The sequence below is a fragment of the Hyposmocoma kahamanoa genome, unplaced genomic scaffold (genome assembly GCF_003589595.1).
Source record: "Hyposmocoma kahamanoa isolate Upper Pololo Valley unplaced genomic scaffold, ASM358959v1 232, whole genome shotgun sequence".
Taxonomy (NCBI): domain Eukaryota; kingdom Metazoa; phylum Arthropoda; class Insecta; order Lepidoptera; family Cosmopterigidae; genus Hyposmocoma; species Hyposmocoma kahamanoa.
This window is the reverse complement of record NW_020653750.1, coordinates 7,973,262-7,994,960: the sequence shown is the minus strand read 5'-3', so window position 1 is coordinate 7,994,960 and position 21,699 is coordinate 7,973,262. Positions and strand designations below refer to the sequence as shown.

Below are 21,699 nucleotides of genomic sequence, written 5' to 3'. Positions count from 1 at the left end.
ATAACGTCAGGGGCATATTTTGTTCCCTTACACGGGTATAGCCTTTGGGCGGAGCCAACGTCAAAGCTTTTTTGGCATGAGAGCTCTTAAAATGAGTTTTCAAATTAAAAATAGAATATCTTAATTTAAATTTGAATTGTGATTCACTTTTTGAAAAAAAATATTTGAAATATCGTTATCTATATCCATCTATATCTGTGCTACTAATTCATAAATTATGAATCAATGGAATAACGTTCAAATAGCAAAACTGGAGAGCAATCGATATTTTAGAAACTAAATAATATAGCAATTCCAGCACTATCGTGAGAGTTATTACATCTAATATCGTGAGTAATTACCATTTCCGTGATAGCCTAATAAGACAGGTCATGAAAGGCTGAGGGTATCTCTGAAATATTCGAAATTTATGCACGAAATTCAATTTGAAACTTACCATGAGCTTTTCGGTGAAAAAAAAGCAATTTCATTATATGTATGCAGTTTCCAAACCGCATAGGGCCAATTCATTCTCATTGTGAGAGCCTGTGGGCTACAGTTCCCACGTAGTTAACTGTAGGACTATACAGGCTATTACTATTGTCAAGCAATGAAGACGTAAAAAATTAATAACAATATTTTTGATCTATTATAGTTTTTTCCTTCCTCTTGGCCATCACATCAGCTCACATTTGAAAACATAATATTATAAATAATATTTTTACTTATCACTTTTATACTAAAGGGCAAGGCATAATTCTCACACACATAACCCCTCATTGTTTTTGGTAGCAACATAATTTGGTGCAACTGGTATAAACTAATTCATCTAGGCTACCTCAAAAATGTACATACACACACGGTAAAATATTAAAAGATTAAACTACACGATTCTCGGGGTCCTAATCCAGACATTGACATCCCGCGTTTTTTGTGTTACAAATAATTTATTAGAATTAAATTTATTGAATTATCTATACAATAAGCCATATATAGCCATAAAAACCTCTAAAATTGTAGACATAGTAGGGGTGTTACGTGGCTTTCTCAGAAGTTAACTTTTTTTTATGATACCAAGTGGCGGGACGAACAAGTCGTGCGCCTGGTGGTAAATGACACGCCAGTCTGTAGTGCCACGCAGTGCTTTAAATCACAATTATCTGAGGGTCACTACCAATGCGCCTGTCACCCTCAGACAGACCCTAAGTTGACAGTCCCATGTGCCAGTAATTTCACCAGCACTTTGACCCTTCAAAACCGGAACGCTGTAGTGCTCACATTACCACTTGGCGACAGAAATAAGTAACTGCCGCCCTTACCTATTTCTAAGCTACTTCTCTGGACGAACCAAAAAACCACATAACAATGTAAACTGCGTCAATATAAAGCATCCATTCAAAGTTTTCGTCATTATTGAACCTAAAATTTACTTTGCTCTACTTGTGAAATTTATCTGTTGTACCTAATTCATATTTAGTTTTAACTTATTGTTTCTGGCAGTTCCGTAATGAATGAAATTTGTTTTGTTAAAATTTACAGTCAATCTATTATTGTTGAGCCAAACAACTTCTACAAGTTGATTGTAATAGTAGAGCTCCTTGTGAAAGAGTTTTAACAACTTTTCTTAAAAGATTTTTGTGATTTAAAGCTCACTCGGAGCACTGCAACTGTTATGGATAGGCGTGTCGCTTACCACCAGGCCCACAACTTGTTCGTCCTGTCACTTGGAATCATAAAAAAGGGTTAAAATTAGTATTGCGATGGGGCACTACAAAATTTAAAAAAATACATATCTACGCAGTTGCAGAGGTTCTGTGTATTGTGAGTTATCTTTTCATCGCCGATTAGACGTGCGGTTCGACGCTACAAGCTATTCAAGGCATCGAGTAGGTACTTGGTGGAGCCGTCCCAAAAATGAGGGTAAGGTAGTAGTGAAGCTCTTTGTGAAAGAGTTCGTCCAGGAAACTATTGCCACTTTATCTATTTCTGCCGCCAAGCAGTAATGTACGCATTACTGCGTTCCGGTTTGGAAGGGTGAGGGTACTGGTGAAATTACAGGTACATGGGACTTGTCAACTTATGTCTCACGGTGACGGGCGCAGTGGCAATGATCAGATGTTTGCGATTCAAAGCTCTGAGTGGCACTGCAACTATTATGGACAGGCGTGTAGCTCTTACGATCAGGCACGACTTGTTCGTCCCGTCACTTGATAGTGTAAAAAAAACCAAAGCCATTCGAGTTTATATAGACTCTTCACAATAAAACTGAAACTAGATAAGATGCAAATATACCGATTAGACCCTTCTAAGGTTGTAGATCTCATTCGGCAGTTCCCACAATACGTTAATAACTCAATTTCTCTAAACTTGTCAATTACGTTATCATGATAAGGAAGGACGATAGAGTTGCTCTCCATACTATGTTCAAATAATATTTTTTTCTGCAGTAATTAGTGCAAGTAATTTGATGTCAAAGTCCTCAACTAGTTCACTTAATGAGTCTTGGCAACTATGCTTGTCGTACCGGATATCTCGTTACCATTTGTGCTAGATAGTACCTATTTATGACGGAGACGGTTGTTAGGTTAGATTTACGCAACATTTTTTTGTTCACAAAACATTTTTATTTGTTTGTCAACTTCGTGTAATAACTAGTTGGAATTTATTTATAATCTGACACCTAAGAATAATAATAATAATAGCGCACACACTCATAGCCCCGCACTAGGGAAACTCTGTATGGCGGGTGTCTTAGACACACACATAGACAACTAGAAATTACACCCAAACTCAAGAAAGAATCAAATGTAGGCCATACGAAATATTTATCCTGGCCCGGGAATCGAATCCGGGACCTCTGCATGGAGACTAGCATGGTAACCGTTAAGTGACGGGCGCAGTGTTTAACGAATCCCTGTAAATTAAACCAAACTGCAAAAGAATACTTTAGAAAAAAAATTACCTTATTATAACGTTACTATGCGACCGTGACACTCTCTACGACGAAGGAACCGAACGGTTCGACAAAACATACATTATAAATGATAGGTAATTACAAAAAATAAATCTGCCATTTAAATTCAATCTGTCAGGTGGCCGTGATATATGGCCAGAGCGAGTCACAGTCGGTGACGGTAGTCGGCTCGGTATTGAAATCTCAGGGTACATCGACGGAATTTTGATATCGGAGGAACAGAAAGGAATTCAGGTATATCATAGTGAACCTCTGAGAAAAGACGTTGTAAAGGCCTTACCTTCTCTCCGGAGGCGGTACGAACCTTTGCCACCCTGATGTAACCATCCGCACCTGTATAAATCTCGGTTACACGAGCAAGAGGCCACAAGATACGCTTTTGATTTTCCTGCTCTATTAGAACAATGTCTCCTACTTGTCCTACTGTAGCACGATGTTATTTTCCCTTAAGAATTAGGTAGCCGACATACTCGTTGCGAAAACGTCGCCTGATATCTTCACGAATTCTTTGGTAATATCGAGCTTTCACATTTAGTGACTTATTGTCAACGACATCGATATCAGAAATGTTGTTGTTATTACAACATGAACATCGACGGGGTGAGCGGTCTGGCTTTATTCTCCTCGTTACCTACGTACGTCAGCGGTCTACTGTTTATGGTTGCTTCGCAATCGCAAAGTACTGTTTGAAGCTCAACTAGTGTTAGAGAGGCTCTGCCTTGTACCTTGCTGAGCATCTTCTTCATGGTGCGGACCATGCGCTCGTAGAATCCTCCCCACCGGAGCACCGGGAGGTATGAAATGCCACTTTCATCATGGGTTGACAAAGATTCTGTAACTTCAAAATGTACTTCATGAGATGTTGCACATGTGAAAAGCACTATCCAGCTCTTGGCGCCTGTTCTTTAAGTTAATAGACCAGCTAAATCTACACCGCTCACTTTAAATGCTGTACTTTGACCACTTGTTTTACAACTTTCCTTATTCCTATAACCCACAGTCTTTCTCTAAGGTTTGCCATTAGCGTCTGTGTTCCAGCGTGTTGCAATATTTGGCACTGTTGAACAACTAGTCGCCACACTACAATATCCGAACCAGATAAAACAATTGGTGCCTTGAAGTCGTTACTATCATTCACGAAAACTAGTTTTGTTTCTAAGCGAACTAACCCATCAGCGTCAACAAACATTTGCAGTTTGTCGATTTCGTTCCTAGCATTAGCTTCAATGACTCAAAACAATGTCTTCTCTGCACATTCCACCTCTCCACACGTAAGTTCGCCATACGGAAGCACAGTATTTGGCTTGTGTTTCATTCTAAATATCCAAGCGATTTTGAGAAATAATACTTACGTTAATTTACTTAAGAATGTTGATACTTCGACTAACATCTCGTTGGTATGAGTTTTTCTTCTTTCTTCGTTCACTTGAGTAGAATCAACGAGAAAATCTGTTACAGGCCAGTTCTCAGTATCCTTGAGTAAACACGATGGTCGTAGACAATAGTAATTTTTGGGCTATCTCGAAATTAGGTAGTGGTCGTGGACTGTACTCGCGCCATGGAAGTGAACCTCATATCTGTTTTCTTATCAGTATCATTGAACCGTTGCTAAATTTCTTTTTCTCGAGACTGTTTCGAAACTTGCACACTGGAGTCTCGAATTCCCAAGAATCCCTAAATCCCACAGATCACCTAATTCCAAATTGGATAAGGAGTGTAGGACCATAGTAGTCGTATAGACGCCAGTAATTGGACCCTGAATAATCCACACCATTTGGGTTTGAACTGTGGTGAAATTATTTTCAAGTTGTAAAATCGTACCAGTAAATAACATACCTGAGAAGTCCGCACCAAGTAAAACAGTCACGTCGTCAAGAGTAGTAGTCGAGTCAGTCAAAGTTATTCCCTTTCGTCGTAGTCTATCAATACATCGGATTTAACTTTAGGTAGAAGACTACAAATATTTTCTTGTCCTAAAACAAACATACGCGTAGAAAAAATATTATACAAGCTCTTCAAATTGATATCGTAGATCGGATGTTTTTCGTTTTTTTCTCAATACCGCCGAATAAGCTGTAAGTAATGTTTTCCATGCGTGTTGGTTTTAAACCTAGTCGAGTAGCTAATTCCTCCAGTGTCGACGAGTGCTCTAACACAAATCTCCTTGTTGTTACAAACGAGCTTCATGCATAGAGTTTGCAACAAGATTGTGGACTTGAGTTAACATAGCAAATCATTCGATCTACTTTGGGGAACAATATTTGACGTATCATTACTCTCTGGCATATTTTGACCTTAGACTTTTCCTTAGACTATGGAAACCTTTTTTTCCACCTGTACATAACCTTCGGGTAGTTGGCTGCGCTGGGCGGGTAGCTCATGACGAGTCGAGAGGCAGGGCTGTTTTCTGTCGTAGCTTGCAGTAGGTTTTGAAACTTGTCAGTATTATCGATATCATCATCTTCATGAATTTTCCGAAATTGACCCCAAAATTGAACCCAATTCTTTACGTTTCCATCAAACTTGGGCACTTCTAGTCTAGGCAACTTAACGTTCTTTCGGTGTAATTTACAATGCATGCAATGTCGCTATATATCTCTCGCCAGGGCCGGTAGCTGTAAAGGTATCTAACTGGGTGATAAAACTTTCATAGATTTCTCATAGATGGCGCTACGACTAAAAAGTCGTTGAAAAACCAAATACAAAGACACTGTCGTGTAACAAGCACATAGAAAAATTCGTGAGGTCCGCTGGTTCGTTCCGTTCGGCCGGATCGAAGGAATTTTCTCTGAGTGTTCGGTCTTTGTTTTAATAATTACAACAAACTAGTAGAGTAATTTCACAAAAAACAAATCTATTCAATAAAAATTTAAAATAGATTTTTGTTTTTAAGTGATTGTACAGGGGAGTGGGAAATTGGAAATTGAAGTAACACAAATTATGTGAAATGACGATTGATTGAATTGATCAGTTGGTTAAATTAATCAAATCCTTTTATTATTTGTTTCAATTACAAATCATAAATCAATAAAAAAAACAAATTCATGAAACACATGAATTCTGCTTTCAAGGAAGGAAAAGGAAAATCTGCAGGACAAAAGTATCGATTGTTTCGATACTTTTATGAGTACGATACTTTTTAAGCGATACTACTCATGATTACAGTTGGTATTGATACTTTTCATTCGATACTGTATCCCTAGTTAGCAGAGGGGGTGCGTAGAAAATTGAGACGTAGACAGAAAGTGCGCATGGCGTGCATTAAATACAAGGCAAAAACAAAAAGTTATGCGGCTAGGGACCCAACACTGTTTTAAAGATTAGTGCCGAAGCCTTAGAGAATAATTGAAAACAAAAAAAATACGAAGATAGCAGTAAGTAAGGACCGAAATGTCTCAATAACTTGAGAGCCTTTCAGTGCCATACAAATGCTACAGCGGTAAAAAGCATTAACAATACAAAATATATGAGATGACTTATACTATATTGAAGTTAACAAAACTATAGCGCGTTTCAGAGTAGGGAAAAGGTGTACGAGATTATCCTTGGATGTAAGATGATCCTTTTCAATTGTAGCGAAACTAGTAACGTCATCTAGATATTTTCTTTAGTAAAATGTAGTCCTCAATGTCCCTCTCATGTGCCCTCTCATCAGTCAATTCGTAAAAGCGATGTGTGTGACGAGTTAATTTTTGTGGAAAAGAACAAAAATTGTGTGAGTTAGATCTAAAGTAAAGTTGATTAAAAGGTTAGGCAAGTTCCATTCTAAGCAATCAATTGCTATGATTTTTGTGTTGGTGGCTTTGTATAATGCTCTATTTACTTTTTAATGGCGTGGTAACAGTAGACAGCATACATGTTATTTTGCCGAACAAAAAATAAAAATAAGTAAATTGAGGCAAGATGATTATGGTTTTGGTGTACGAAATGATCCGTGGGGATCATCTTGTACTGTGTATATTGTTAATGTACTATTTCTAATTTGTATGTTTTTCTCAGTACTGAAATCTCTTCATTAGATAGCTTGCAATACGAATAAAATAGTAGAAGACTGGATTTCGTTTACATGATCCATCTCAATTAACAACAAATATAAATGCTTTTTCTTGTTTTAGACCAGGCTGCGTAATTATAAAAGAAAAATGAATCGTGATATGTGCTCAGAAGACTATGATCTAAAGAACTAGAGGCGTAAAAAGTAGGATGTCACATAGAGTCGCAAGTAAATAGTTCGCAGTAGGTACTCGTTATGTCATTAAAAAGACGGGCTAAAGGTAAAAATAAAGGGTCTGTTGGTTGGTGAAATATTTAGGTGAAATAAAAACTGTTTTCATAAGATGTGTTAAACAGGAAATCAAGTTCGTCAAGTACATTAAAGATTTGGAGACGAGGATGTACGTGCTATTGAAACACGATGTTTTGTCAATGTCAAAAACAATATCGCTCACCCTTAGTACCTGTAAGATGTTAATAAATTAGGAATATTTGTTCTCGAAGTTCCGTAACTGTTGTTTCATGTACCTAGATGACATAAGTGAGAACTTTCTTAAGTCTAAAAAGTTGTTGTTTTCATTTGTTTCTACCAAAACCTAGAAATTGTCCTAAATAGGGGCAACACGATCCCCTGGATCATCTTCTCCATACCCTGAGGATCATGGACACCGGGATGTCCAAGACGATCCTTTAGTAGGGTTTTCAAAATATTCAAATATTATAATGAAAGATCAAAAAATAAAACGCTTTTAGTAAGACAACAAGTAAATAGAAAAAAATTCTGTAATTCAACGCTTTTACATCTGCTTTAAGCTGAATGTCTTTTCAACTACATCATCTGGTACACCTTTCCCCTACAACTAATACCATATAGCGGTGGCGCGACGAAACTAATTGCGTGTTAAATTTGTGGTTGAATAATACTAGAAAAAATGCAATATTAATATAATTATAAACTTTATTCATCAAAAGTTTCTGTCTGCTCCGCGGACGTTGCAGAATGTTTACATTGCAACTCGCAATCTTCCAAAGTGTTGAACCTATTCTTGTTGCCGCCGCACCCGCCGTACGTGAATTCTTTACAGGTATGCGTATTAAGGTCGAAGTAGTACCTGGTTTGAACAATAAGAAAATTATGCCTGCTTATTTGTAAACTTTGAACAGAAATCCAGGGCCCCAAATCTGCTAATTATCTTGAAACCACTGATCATTGTAACTCCATTGGGCCTCCACTGAGATTATATTGCAATTATAATAATATTTGCTATTCTGTTATAATCTAGTTGCAATGGCAGTTGAGTGTCAATGGAGTGTCAGTGGAATGGTAGCAATGGCATTAATTCATTCAATGACTAACGATTGATGTTACCTTACTAAAACTACGATGGAAATTACTTATTTATTTATTTATTTTTGGAAGATTTACAGCGAATTTTTAACAATAAATATATGTTAAGTAACAGATGAAAAAGCTAGTAACAAATCTCCACACGTAGGACAAAAAATAAGTTATTAACTTTTTAGTCAGCAGAAACTAAAACATTATAATTTAAATGTATACAACATCAAATTGATAAATTGGGAACAGGTACACTTGCCAATACAGGGAAAAGGAAGAAAAAATATTGAACCCTATACAGCCCAACCAACAAACACGCACTTCTTAAATACAGGAAACAATATAATGAGTTCGTGGAGTCGGGCCTACACTGGTACTGAACATAGAAGATTGATTGTAATCCTTAATTGCTCTGATAAAAAATTAATTTACGACGTATATTTTAATTTTTATTTGAACTTTTATAATGTTGAATAAGCAATTAAGTCTTCAATTTAAATGTAGACGAAGTCATCAACGTACCATCGACTCGCCATTGTAGGGCAGAATATCAAAATTTTGCAATCGCAGTTGAATAGTAGTATAGCTAGTAGTGGCTATCCAATGACAAGCAAAATGGCTTGTGTAATGACACTTAACTTTTAGCAGAATACCAAACGTACAAAATCCAGCTATTGACACTAACACACACAACTGAAATGATTTAAAATTAGCAGACTTGGTGCCTATTCTAATGCACAATAATTTACCTACACGACAAACTACAATTTAGTCGTTGCCGAATCAGAATTTCAAGTACCAAATTCTTAAGTTTTCGCGATTGATAGAAATAACAAGGGCACCGTCTAATTAGACGCTTATAGAAGCACTTGTGACGATGTGACCTCCTTGCATCGTCATCCCACCTTTTTATCACCTTTTCTCTGGCTCCTGGCCACTTGTTTTGAAATTTTGAATCGTTCTTTAATTCCTTTGCCTCGCCATTCTTATTTTGTTTCGTTCCGCCGTCGCTCCCTACTCAATCGCTGTAGCGAACAGTACTGTTCTAATTTTTAATTGCGTCTAATTTTGATCCTTTTACCAGTCCTCAATCTAATCACGTGCCAATTTTAATACCAATCTGTAATACTGTATAACTCGACCCTTTCTGAGTAAGTCTGTCTCACATTTAGTATTTAAGTAGGGAGTGTTTTATAGCGTTGTACCTGTTTTTTCATATACCTTGTCTTGTTACACCCTTTTCCTTTTGAATTAATTATGAATAACTGTTCGTGACCCGAAGTATCCTATATTATTGCCGTGGTCCTGGTCAGGGCTCATTAGCGGTTTACAACCTTTTCACACTGCTGTGGCACCACTGTGGCGCTGCAGCTGCGCCACTATTAATTTTCATACATTATGTAGAACCGCAGTTGCAACGCCACTGTCGTGACATGGTCGTGACACGCACGCTCATCTTTTTCAGTCACAATTACTGAACTAAAAATTACTGAAGCGCTACAGACTATTTGACTTACTTTTCAATGAACGCCATACACAATCCTGAGCTGGGCTGCAACTTGCAGGTGTTTCCAATTTTCTCTCCTTCTCTTATCCTCATATAGGAAGCTCCTACAATAAACATGTATGCAGTTGAAAGAAATAATCGAATGTCTTCTGACATTGTCTTATTGGGACTATGTGACGTTACAAGTATTGTAAAATTTGTTATTATTATTGATCTGCCACATCGGGGCCACCGTTCTTACCAACTGAGCTACAGACCAAGTCTATAGTCATTTCTCTACGTGCAATGGCCCCGGTGTCGCAACAGATGTTGGTTCGTTCTGTAGTTGTTCTGGTGAGTTCAGATCGAAATAATTTTTCTTTGCGTTGTGGTGTAGTTATCTGGTACATTATTATTATTAATTCAAAGAGCATTCGAAATTTAAATATTCGGAACAAAAATTCCAAATAGAACGAAAAAGTTTTGTAATTGTAAGTAAAAAAATATAACTATAATGTTTTGGTTTTTTTGGCTTTTATTTTTTTATTTAATAATTCTAGAATTTTTGGGAGAAGTATTCTATCCACTCGTAAATATATCATGAAGTCTATTCAGAACTCTGTGCATAATACTCACCTTTACAATGTCGCTCGCAGTTAAGAATGCTGTCGAATTTATTTTTGTTCCCGCCACAACCAGAATATGTGAACGTCTGACATTGGTCCAGTTGCGAGTCGTAATAGTACCTGTATTAAAAACCAGTGTAAACCCATAATGACGGCGTCCTGTTCTGCAGGATCCTGTTTATTGGCAAACGTGTTTCAATACCACATTTACACGGGCACCACATTTGCAGGATCCTACAAAAGACCAATTCGGACTATTATAAGAATTTGTTTTACCACTGCACGCTGAAAACTGCTGTCCAGGAAAAAACATGACCCGGTTTCATGAGACATGTATTGTATAGTTCAATCAAATTTTTCACACGAGCATCTCACATTTTTTTATGGTACCAAGTGACGGGACGCCCAAGTCATGCGCCTAGTGGTAACCGATCGCCTGCCCATAGAAGTTGGAATGACACTTTTTTGCGAGTTTTAAATCGCAAAGATTTGAGAAGCACTGCCACTGCGCCCGTCACCTTGAGACATAAGTGGACAAGTGCCATGTGCCTGTAATTTCACCAGCACCCTTACCCTTCCAAACCGGAACGAAGTATTTGGTCCCATTGCTGCTTGGCGGTAGTCATAGGTAAGGTGACAATCGGTGTAGGGCAAAATACATTTTAAAAGTCATGTCCGCCATCTTTGATTTAGAAATATATATTCGTAATGAGCACCCCCAAATACCTCGAAAACAATACCCAACTTGCTATTATTTGAAAAATCGTGCACACCATCTTGGATTTAGAAATGAGTGCCATATTCGTAATGACACTTTTATTCGGTAGTTTCGGTTTTAATTGTTAGTTTCAATTGTTTCTTAGGACAATTTAAAAAATTGATTGTAATTAAAATCAATTCAATTAAAATTAATTGCGACGTTGCAATTGAAATTAAAATTAATTGCCACGTTGCAATTGATTTTAATTGCAATTGATTTTAGCCGGAGTTCCTCAGGGTTCCGTACTGTCCACATCCTCTTTCTGCTGCATATCAATGATATGTTAATTCCAGGTACCTTTGCGTATGCTAATGACAGTACAGTTGTAGATAGATACTTGACCAATGCAAGGGTCAGTGGAGAGAAAATCCAGTCTTGTCGAGAGTCCATGGTTAGCCGTTTAGATTTGACACTCCAGGCAGTCTCCGATTGGGGCAATGCCAATTTGTTCAAATTTAACGCTACCAAAACGCAGGCGTGTCTATTCTCCACAACAAACGGAGTCCCTTTGAGCTGACTCCGACTTTTCGTGATATATCCATACCGATAGCCGATTGTCTCCAGCTACTTGGAATGGACCTGTCGTCCAATTCGAACTTCGGCAGATACATTGAATCCATGGCCGGAAATGCAGCAAGGAAATGCTTGGGATCCTTTCCAGGGTGAGGCGTTACTTTACACCGGGACAGTTGCTTCAGCTGTACTAAGCACAAGTCCGATCGTGCATGGAGTAGTGCTGCCACCTTTGGGATGGCTCTGCGACATATCAACTGACCACTTTGGATTCAATTGACAACCGTGCCAAGAGGCTTATAATTGACTCGGGATTAGTGGAGGCGAAGCTGCAGTGCCTTGAACACCGCCGTAAAGTTGCCTGCTTTTACAGGATATATCACGGAGAGTGTGCGATGGAATTACACGATTTAATCCCGCCTTCCCCTTTCCATCACCGGGGGACTAGGCGTAGGCTTGGGTTTCACCCCTATGTTGTGGATATTCCAAGGATTCGCGCGAAGCGTTACGCTTCCACATTTATATGGCGAATGGTTATGGAGTGGAATTCCCTGCCTGCAGACTTGTTCCCTGAACGTTATAACTTGGACCTTTTCAAGGCGAGAGTGAATAGGCATTATTTAAGTGTGCATGCTCCGTCGTCGACCTCATTGTCACTTTCCATCAGGTGAGATGGAGGTCAAATGCGCACCTATATTTTATAATATATATATATATATATAAACATTTGATTTGCCCTACTCAGTACGTTAGGATTCGACAATCAAACCTGCTGTAACGTAGCCATTGTCAGTTGCCGTTGGGACTAATACTTCTGATACCAGCCATAAGCGATACTTTTTTTTTATATTAAACGATTTTATATTAAAGTTTTATTTTATATTTTTAATTAAACGAGCATGACAAATTTACACAATCGAAACAAAAATTCCGCTACTAGAAACATTACCTTGGCGCATGCCATGGTCGGAGTTACGAAATGTAATTCGATCTAAAGTTATGTGTATAATAACATTTTATGTTCCTATTTTATGTTCGCTATTCATGTGTAAAATAAGCTCCGACCAAATGAACTAGATAATAGTAATCGCGATAACTAACAAATTTTGAGGAGAAAATCTGATGCGATATGGATATGGAGAATCAATTTTTTTTTCGAGTAACTAAAATTATTATTTTGCTGTAAAGCCTAGAAAGAAAATCAACGAGCAATAATATAATAGCACCATAATATATTTTTTAAATTTTATTTAGATATAGTCGCAACAATTGCTTGTAAAGGTATAATAAGATATAATAAGTTAATATTAGGGGTTAAAGTATGAAATTGCCGTTTTATTGCAATAGGTTCTTTGAATTTTCATAGAATCTTCATGGTTTGAGGTTTTCGAATGAAACTTTTTTCAAATGGTTTCTGTGATTTTTTTTTTTAAATTTGAAACATTTGAATATCGACTTTCAATTGTTTTTGTTATTCAATTTAGACAAGAAAGATGGATACTGCGAAAATTCGAGTGATTTTTGAATACGAGTTCCGACGCGGAACTAACGCGGCAGAAACAGCCCGCAATATCAATGCTGCGTTTGGAGAGGGGTCTACTAATGAACGCACCGTGCGATTTTGGTTTAAACGCTTTCGTGATGGAAATTTCGACTTAAAGAACGAGGCACGAGGAAGACCGCCCACACAGGTGAATAACGATGAATTAAGAGAGATAGTGGAAGCCGATCCTAGTCAAACTACCCAGGAATTAGCGGCATGGTTTAACGTTACCTTACCCACAATATTGACTCACTTGCGTCAAATCAATAAAATAAAAAAATACGAAAAATGGGTGCCTCATGATTTGACTGATCTGCAGAAAGAAACGCGTGTTCAAACTTGTGTTGCCTTGTTGAACCGGTACAGAAATGAAGGAATATTGGATCGAATTGTAACATGTGATGAAAAGTGGATTCTTTATGATAACCGGAAAAGAAAAATGCAATGGCTGACCCCAGGTCAAATGCCACAACAGTGTCCTAAAGCAAAACTTACCAATAAAAAGGTAATGGTAACTGTTTGGTGGTCTCAGCATGGTGTTATTCACTATAGTTTTCTCCGATCTGGTCAAGCAAGAACGGCAGATGTCTATTGTGCCGAACACCTAACCATGTTGACAAAACTAGCAGTAAAACAGCCCCGACTCATGAATCGATCTTCACCATTATTGCTCCACGACAACGCGAGACCTCACACAGCACGAGAAACCATTTTGACCCTTCAGGAACTGCAGTTAGAAACCATTCGTCATCCTCCGTATTCACCAGACCTTGCTCCAACGGACTACCATTTTTTTCGTGATTTGGACAATTATCTACGTGACAAGAAGTTTTCTTCCCAGGAGGCAGTACAAAATGCTTTCACACAGTTTGTGCAGTCTAGATCGTCGGAGTTCTATCGCAAAGGCATTAATAACCTTCCCATTAGATGGCAGCAATGTATAGATAATAATGGCAACTATTTTGATTAAATAAATTTGTTGAAAATTTAAAAAATAAACAATTTAGATTTTCAGTACAAATCGGCAATTTCATACTTTAACCCCTATTATTATACACAGACGTTGGTAAACCGAAGAAATAAATAAATAAATAGGTAGGCAATACTAAGTTTCTTACAAGGTGGTTTAATAAGACGTAATTTAATTTCGTAGAATTTTCTGCGGAATCTACAGCAAAGAAACACAGCTGTGTTTTAGATTGAAAGATAGGCACACCAGCGCAATAACAGGTTCACGAGACTTCAGAATTTATCATCCACACTTTATACCTACGTTCCATTACTGAGCTCGTGTCTCCACCAAGGAAAGGGTTTATTTAGGCTATAGTCCGCAATAACGGCCCAATTTAGTTTGGGACTTAACAAGTTCACACGTTCGTCAAAATTTAAAAAAAAATTGTGAACCTTCCTCAAGTGCAGTCTCCATTCATGATGTGAAAACATCAAGAATGGAGCCCGCACGTCACTGTTACCTAGAGGTAAATGTATAAAATTTATAAGTACTTATATGTAAGTCATACGGTAAGGTCATACCGAGATCCGAACCGTCAAACTCTCAATTGAAAAGCAACTGTTTTCCCACTAGGCTGTTTAGTATTACAAATGTCTGTCGGCGTCCATAAGGTGAAGGGTTCGTCAGTTTCCCGTTTTATAAACCATAAAAAAGGCGGCCCTTGTTGACGTTGTCACTGTCGTAGTAGATCGTACAATACAAACTTTGAAATGACAATATACCTAGCTATCTGCTTAGTACAGTTCCCAGGTATTGCTTGCAACTGACACCATATATCCCAGTTCCAGATTTCAGACTCGCCTGCAAAACAATTATTATATTAATTCTAATCAACAATTTGGCAATACTTAAACAACAATAAAATAACCGACACATATTACGTCATTTATGTTAACCTCAACATAAATAACGTAATTAACTGCCTCCGTAGCCGAAGAGTTACCATGCCGGACTGCCACGCATTGGTCCCGGGTTCGATTCCCGGGCCGTGAGAAATATTTGTATGGCCTACATTTATTTCTTTCGTGAGTTTGGGTGTAATTAATGTGTGTGTGTCCGTGGCACCCGCAATACAGGGTTTCTCTAGTGCAGGGCTATGAGTCTGTGCATTATTATTATTATTATTAGTATCCTTGCTGGTTTTCATAAGTTGGGTTTACTATTTATTAATTTACAGCAATTAAGAATTTTAAGACTAAAAATCTCATTTAAATCGCGTTAAAGCCGCGTACTCACTAGCAAGCTGTAACCGTAAGAATCAGTGTGTACGTGGTTCGCAAGCCCGTCGCGAGCAAAACGCGTGCGGTTCGCAGTGAGCCGACGATAACCAGGTACCTACTGGTACTTTCTACCGAGTGAAGACTGCTTACACGCATAAACACTAGAACCTCGTTACTGTATCTGTCACGTTACAGTTACAGCTTCGCTAATGAATACCCGGCTTAACACGCGTCATCTGTTCGTCGTCTGTGCGTTAAAAACATACCGTGTGCACAAGCCCTAAATGTGTAAGAGATAAATAAACAATTTTACTATATGATTATAACCACATAAGTTTCCACACATTCCACACTCATTCCGCAATACAAGTAAAATTGCATATAAAGCGTGTGTGCTCTTTAAGGAAAATGGTACTCCATCCAAGCAGGGCAGCTTGGCCATGTAGACGAATCTTAACAGTGTATACAATACAATATCGCATTGACGTCAGCTACTATTAACATACGTAAATAGAGACTTCCAGTCCAATTTCCATACCAACTAAGAAATACGATCTCGCGCGGTTGATATTAATTGTATAAATTTCATTCGTAATATCGTATCTGTAAACGATAATAAATAATAAGTATAGTAATAAGTATACTTATTATTTAAGTCATTCCGTTACGAAAATTGGAAAAGTTTTTGGAATGTGCGGTAACTTTCTTCGATAGAGTCATATCTGACAAATCGCTCGCAAGCTGTTGTCGTAGGAGAATACAAATCTCACCTGGTGACGAACCATTCTGGAGTACCTCTAGGTTCTCTCCTGGGTCCCCTTCTTTTTTATAATGCTTACCTATACGACGTCTTTTTTTGCAACATGCGGTAACCTTCTTCGATGGATAGAGTCCTATCTGATAAATCGCTAGCAGGCTGTTGTCGTAGGTGGATACAAATCTGACCTGGTGACAATTCACCCTGGAGTACCTCAAGGTTCTCTCCTGGGTCCCCATTTTTATAATGCTTGCTTGTACGACGTCTACCAAGTTACCAACTCTCAATTCCTGATGTAAGCCGACGATACGAACATTAATGTCACAAACTCTGATGATTGTGACAAGTTGCAAATAGATTTCAACAGTTTATCAAACTATTATAATGTAAATCGTATTAAGGTCAACGTTAGCTAATGTCAGGTTATCTGCTTTTCAAATCGTTGACGTGGTGATAGCAGAATATACCTCCAAATTTAATCTTTTGACCGCCATTGACAAACACTAGTTTCGTTCACTTGACGCCAAGTCTATATTATAGTAATGTGACATGTTATGAATTTCCACTTTATATTAATTCGATTCTCCTAAACCAAAGAAGAAAATAACTGACCATAAAATGTAACTATGAATCCATACTTAACTAGAATATACAAATAACACAAGGAATATCTTAATATTTATTTATTAATTTCATTTGAGAATTATAGGTTTCCATTGAAGCTTTAAAGCGTCATTGGCGTATCAGCCAGGTAGTTTAAAGGTTCTTAAATTACACGAGTTGAAGGCTTTAAAGCGTTCGCGGCGGTCAAAGGGTTAATGGGGCCATAGTCGCTAAAACAAGTATGGGGCGTGATCTAGGTTCTCTGCATCATCATTTATTGATGGACAATCACATCAACTGTAATAGGTAACAAAGGATACAAAAACCTTGATTTCTTGAAGCGAGTTTGCTAAGAGTTTTCTAATAATGATGTGTGTTAAATTGCATATGCGAATACGTAAGAAGCACGTTGGAATATGGTAGTACATACAATACGATCACTTTTATACAAAATCTATAAGAACCGAATTGAGAGCATCCAACATAAATTTATAAATTCCTTAAATTGCCGTGTATGCCAAAAGATCCCTAATTTAAGCATTAAAATCTCCTTATATTAGAAGAGCACAGAAACCTGATTGGTGTAATCTTATTAAATGAAATAATTAACTCAAGAATTAATTGTCGTTCTGCAACTCTGACCGAAAGTATACTTTTTGCATTTTTAGCTACTCTTTCGATTCCTGGTAGACGTATGCTTTAAAAGTAACTGTGAATGCAGTCATTCATATTAAGGAAAATAAAATAATGTTTCTTTTAAGTGAAATTAGTTATCTTAAGTATTTAAGGTAGTTCCCCTTCATGTCCCATTAATTTTTTACACCCTGTATATAATAAGCTCTTATAACCTACAGCAGCAAAATCTGGGTAAGCGTAATTTTACACCCATTTTTGTCCGAACCTGTTTTTTTATTATTATTATTATTATTGATACAAAGATCAACTAACATTAAGAAAAAGTCGTTCGATTTGATTGGATTCGAACCAGCGTCTGTAGCCACACTGGAACCATCGCTTTCACCAGTGGTGCGACGTGAGGGGGCGCAGAGGGGGCCATGGCCCCGGGTGGCACAGCAATGAGGGAGGCGGCAAGTCCTAACTACTAAAAATATTTTTTTGCTTACAATTAGAAAATAAATTCCACTATTTGAGAAAACAATATCTTGAACAACACAAAGGTGGCGACGGCAGGCGAACATAAAAACACAACCGAGCCGAGTTTGCCCGAACGAAGTACTTTAGTAATCATTTAGTAAATTTAATTATTGACCCCGGGCAGCAGTAATCAACGCTACGCCACTGGCTCTTACCAACTTAACTACTAGTCAAGTCAACAGATGCTGGATCAAAGGAAGTTTTCTTTGTGTTGTTTAATTTTGTATCAATAATAACAACAAACTAGTGAAGTGTTTTCAAAAAAAAAATATAAGTATATTATGGTAGTAAAAACATCATGATATTCAATAACATAAATATTCTTCTTTTGTGTGAACAAAAGTGAACTATTCAGTAGACAGTCTGGCTGAACAATATGTTGATCCAAATGTTATTTTCGTGGTTTATTTTGCACTAAATCAATGGTATCAAGTGCATGTAGCTCAAGAGCACATTACTCTTGACAATGGACTTTAGACTACGCATAAATCTTATGTAACAAGGTTGACATGCTCTTGACACCGTATCTTTACAGCGAACGGACTGACATAAATATCCTAATTAATACTTCTTTCATTAATTTACACTGTATCAATAGTTGCCAGCGACCGCGTAAATTATTTGACAATATTGTATGGCAAATTACACAGCATCCCTAGCCATTACAAGAATTAATATTTTCAGTACAATCAGTCAGTAAATCTTTCGGTGCTAATTTTAGCATGAGTATGTTGTAATTTTTCAAAAACGAAAAGTCGCCGCGAAATGACTACATCTTACTCTTGTTTATGTTACATTAGGCTCCTAATAGACGGACTGCACATCTACAGTTAAGACGTGCGGTCGTGATCAACTACGTGCAGTCGAGATATCTATTGCAAGCGTTTGCTGCGGTCGATGTGAACGATAGCCCGAAAATCAAAATCAATAATTGACATTCATATACGGATATATGATTTTTTGTATCTGAAACTATGATGTTATAGTCCTTGTTTTCTATGTTCGTTCGTACCTTTGCTTTCTTGCTTTTATTAAATGTAAGTACATTCCCTTTGGTCTTGCTCACTTTTCATTAGCACCTGAACCCAATTGATATACTCCGCTACGTCAACATTTGGAATCATAAATCCTCGGAATACAGTGACAATTTACAAGTGACGTCTGCGCTTCCATTTCGACATCAACTGAGCAACGTTGAGCTTCCAAGCTAGACGCGCAGCGATTGCTACTTGCAGTTAATGTCAACAATTGTATATACCTAGCGACTTCGCACATGCAGTCCGTCTGGTAGAAACCTTGTTAGTATTTGTGTTAATGACGATTTTAATTGATTTCTTTTAACCTTAAGACTAATTTTTCGAATTTGAAATTAAATTTAGCGAATTCGATAGACTCACGGTGGCAATTTGTTTTAATCAAAGAGGAATTATCAGCCATATCCATTCTACCCGCCTCCAATTGTGTATCTATAGAGGGATGTTGTTAATACCGTACCCAATTTTTCAATAATTATATGTATCTGGCAACATCGGTGTCTTCTCATGCTGTATAAGATCACTGTACGATTCTATGATCTTATATAGAGAAATTCAATAAATTGTGCTCTCAGCCAATTGACCAATGTAAATGAAGGTGAAAAGTAAAAAGATGAAGTGCTTATGAAAAAGGCCATCGTCATTATGTATGATTTATTATTACTTTTTAAAAGTTTACGGTCAAACCTAAGCCATACAAACTATCTCTTTTTTTATTGCAAACGTACTCACTGCGTCTACTGATGGCGTGTCCAGCCAATTTAAACAGATCCAACGGACTGGCTGGTGTATACTCAATCCATTTAAGTCCATTCCTTGAAGTTGCTGTAGGCCTATAAACATAATCCTGGCTCGTCGTCGTCACGTCATCTTCACCAGAACAAACACTTATGTTTACAAGCACTAAACACAATATTAACAAAGTACAAATTAACCTTTCCATCTCCAAATACATGAACGTGCGCTATAGCGCATGATCTAAAAAATTGCGTTCAATCCTACGATTCAAAACATAAAAGTTATAACCGTATAAAAGTTGAGCGAAGGGGCTATAAAATGCGTTATTACTTATCGAAATATTAAAACCGTAGTCCGATTTTAGAGAAACAAAAGCAGGCGCATTTTGTTTTTACTGTTTTTTCTTTATTTCGACGAGCTGGCACAGTTTTTTTAAAACAAACTTATAATTTACTGTTTTTGTGATTAAAGAGTAACAAGGCAAGATTTTTTTTACAGTACCAACAAGACCGTGTAAAATGACCGTGCAAAATAATAAAACTCCTTTAAAACGCTCGTAATCCGCTTTATTTACACTATTTCTAAATTATACAAGCTTGTTGGTAGGTATGAGATTACCAAGCCACGCAGTAAAATCGCTAATGATTTCGCAGTTACTCGCAGAAGCGATGTAGAGCAGATGTTTGCTGATCTAATGGCATTTTCAATTTGCATTCAAATTCCAGCTCACATTGCCCTCGGCCGACTGGCCGAATTTCGGCCACCGTAAGCCGCTTCTGCCGAATTGGATTATCGCTAACGACGCACCATTCACGTCGGCCACAGTGCCTGCGAGCCACTGATAATGCAAGCAGTGGCTCTATGCAAGAACCCAACATCCACACGATTCACGTCGCATGCATATTTAGAGATCACATAACCTGACTTGGTAACATCTCGAAGTAGATTTTTTTTCTATTTGAAAATATACTGGTGGCGTTGGTTTTAGTTCGTAACGAGACGCGAGCCCCTCCGGATTTTCTGCGCAGACAAAAAAGGAATTAGACTACAACGTTCAGAACGACGAACCAATCCCACCGTCTCTCTCTAACATCCCTGTGTCGGAACCGTAGGACCAATCTACGCCTTCGCATTTCGAATGACAGCTATTATTACCTAGTTCCTACTAATTCTCTATATCGTTTCACATGCTCTATCCTATCCTACCCCCTACCCTATCACTTAGAATCCAATACATTCTACAGAGACGGATAAACATTAGGAACGAACGATTTATTTGCATGTAATAGGAAACTAAATAAATTATGGCATAAACGGGGCCAGAGATCCTTTCACGGGAAGACGCGGGTCCTCGTCCGTCCTTCAAATTTAATTATAAGTTGAATATTCAATCAATCTTCAATACACCATTTTATTATATGTATATATAATAACATAGATATAGAGGATAATGAAATAAATTTAATAATATGTTACTTACGTTCGGTACCTCCAGGAACATAGTAGATACCTATCGTTAAGGTCTCAACTTTCACACTTGGAGCACTAGTGCCAATATTATATCTATATGAAACGCAGATATTTTATAACTTATCTGCCGATCAACTGCCATAATATTTTTTTTAGATAACCCTTAGAGAAAAATAAACTTTCTAATTTTTTTTTTAATTTCTTAACTTTCGGCGTATTGAATTAACTTATTCACTATTTTAATGATTGAGGTCCTAAAGCATCTTATCACACATGTAAAAATGCAATAATTATAATAATAAAACACACAAAATAAACAAAATTAAATTTAGTAGCCTAAAAATCGGCAATTTTGAATAAAAAAAAATAAAAGTCAAATATCTCGAAAAGGGTTAAGTTTAGGGTAGGGTGTTTCATAGTAAAATAAGTCAGAAATGATGAGTACTCCACGCCCTTAACGGATCTAGCACGACTTTTCCTGTAACCCTGTATATTAT

General features: G+C 37.4%; 1 protein-coding gene across 1 annotated transcript; it reads right to left on the bottom strand.

Moving 5' to 3' along the window:
• Nucleotides 1–7,904: 7,904 nt before the first annotated feature.
• LOC113228652 (BPTI/Kunitz domain-containing protein-like) lies at nt 7,905–20,039 on the bottom strand. Its single transcript, XM_026462008.1, has 5 exons — nt 19,727–20,039; nt 14,948–15,026; nt 10,408–10,517; nt 9,803–9,896; nt 7,905–8,058 (listed from the first exon to the last, which is right to left on the bottom strand). The coding sequence occupies exons 1-5, from the start codon at nt 19,947–19,949 to the stop codon at nt 7,905–7,907; spliced, it is 660 nt and encodes a 219-aa protein (XP_026317793.1). The 5' UTR covers nt 19,950–20,039.
• Between the last annotated feature and the right edge of the window lie 1,660 nt (nt 20,040–21,699).

Bases quoted from the DNA above. Each gene is read 5' to 3' on its own strand.
- LOC113228652 (XM_026462008.1), bottom strand. From the start codon at position 19,949: ATGTATTTGGAGATGGAAAGGTTAATTTGTACTTTGTTAATATTGTGT. The intron at 10,518-14,947 runs GTATATTGTCAT...TTTTTAATACAG, and splicing joins TGTACTAAGCAGATAGCTAG to GTACTATTACGACTCGCAAC. The intron at 9,897-10,407 runs GTGAGTATTATG...TGTTTATTGTAG, and splicing joins CTGCGAGCGACATTGTAAAG to GAGCTTCCTATATGAGGATA.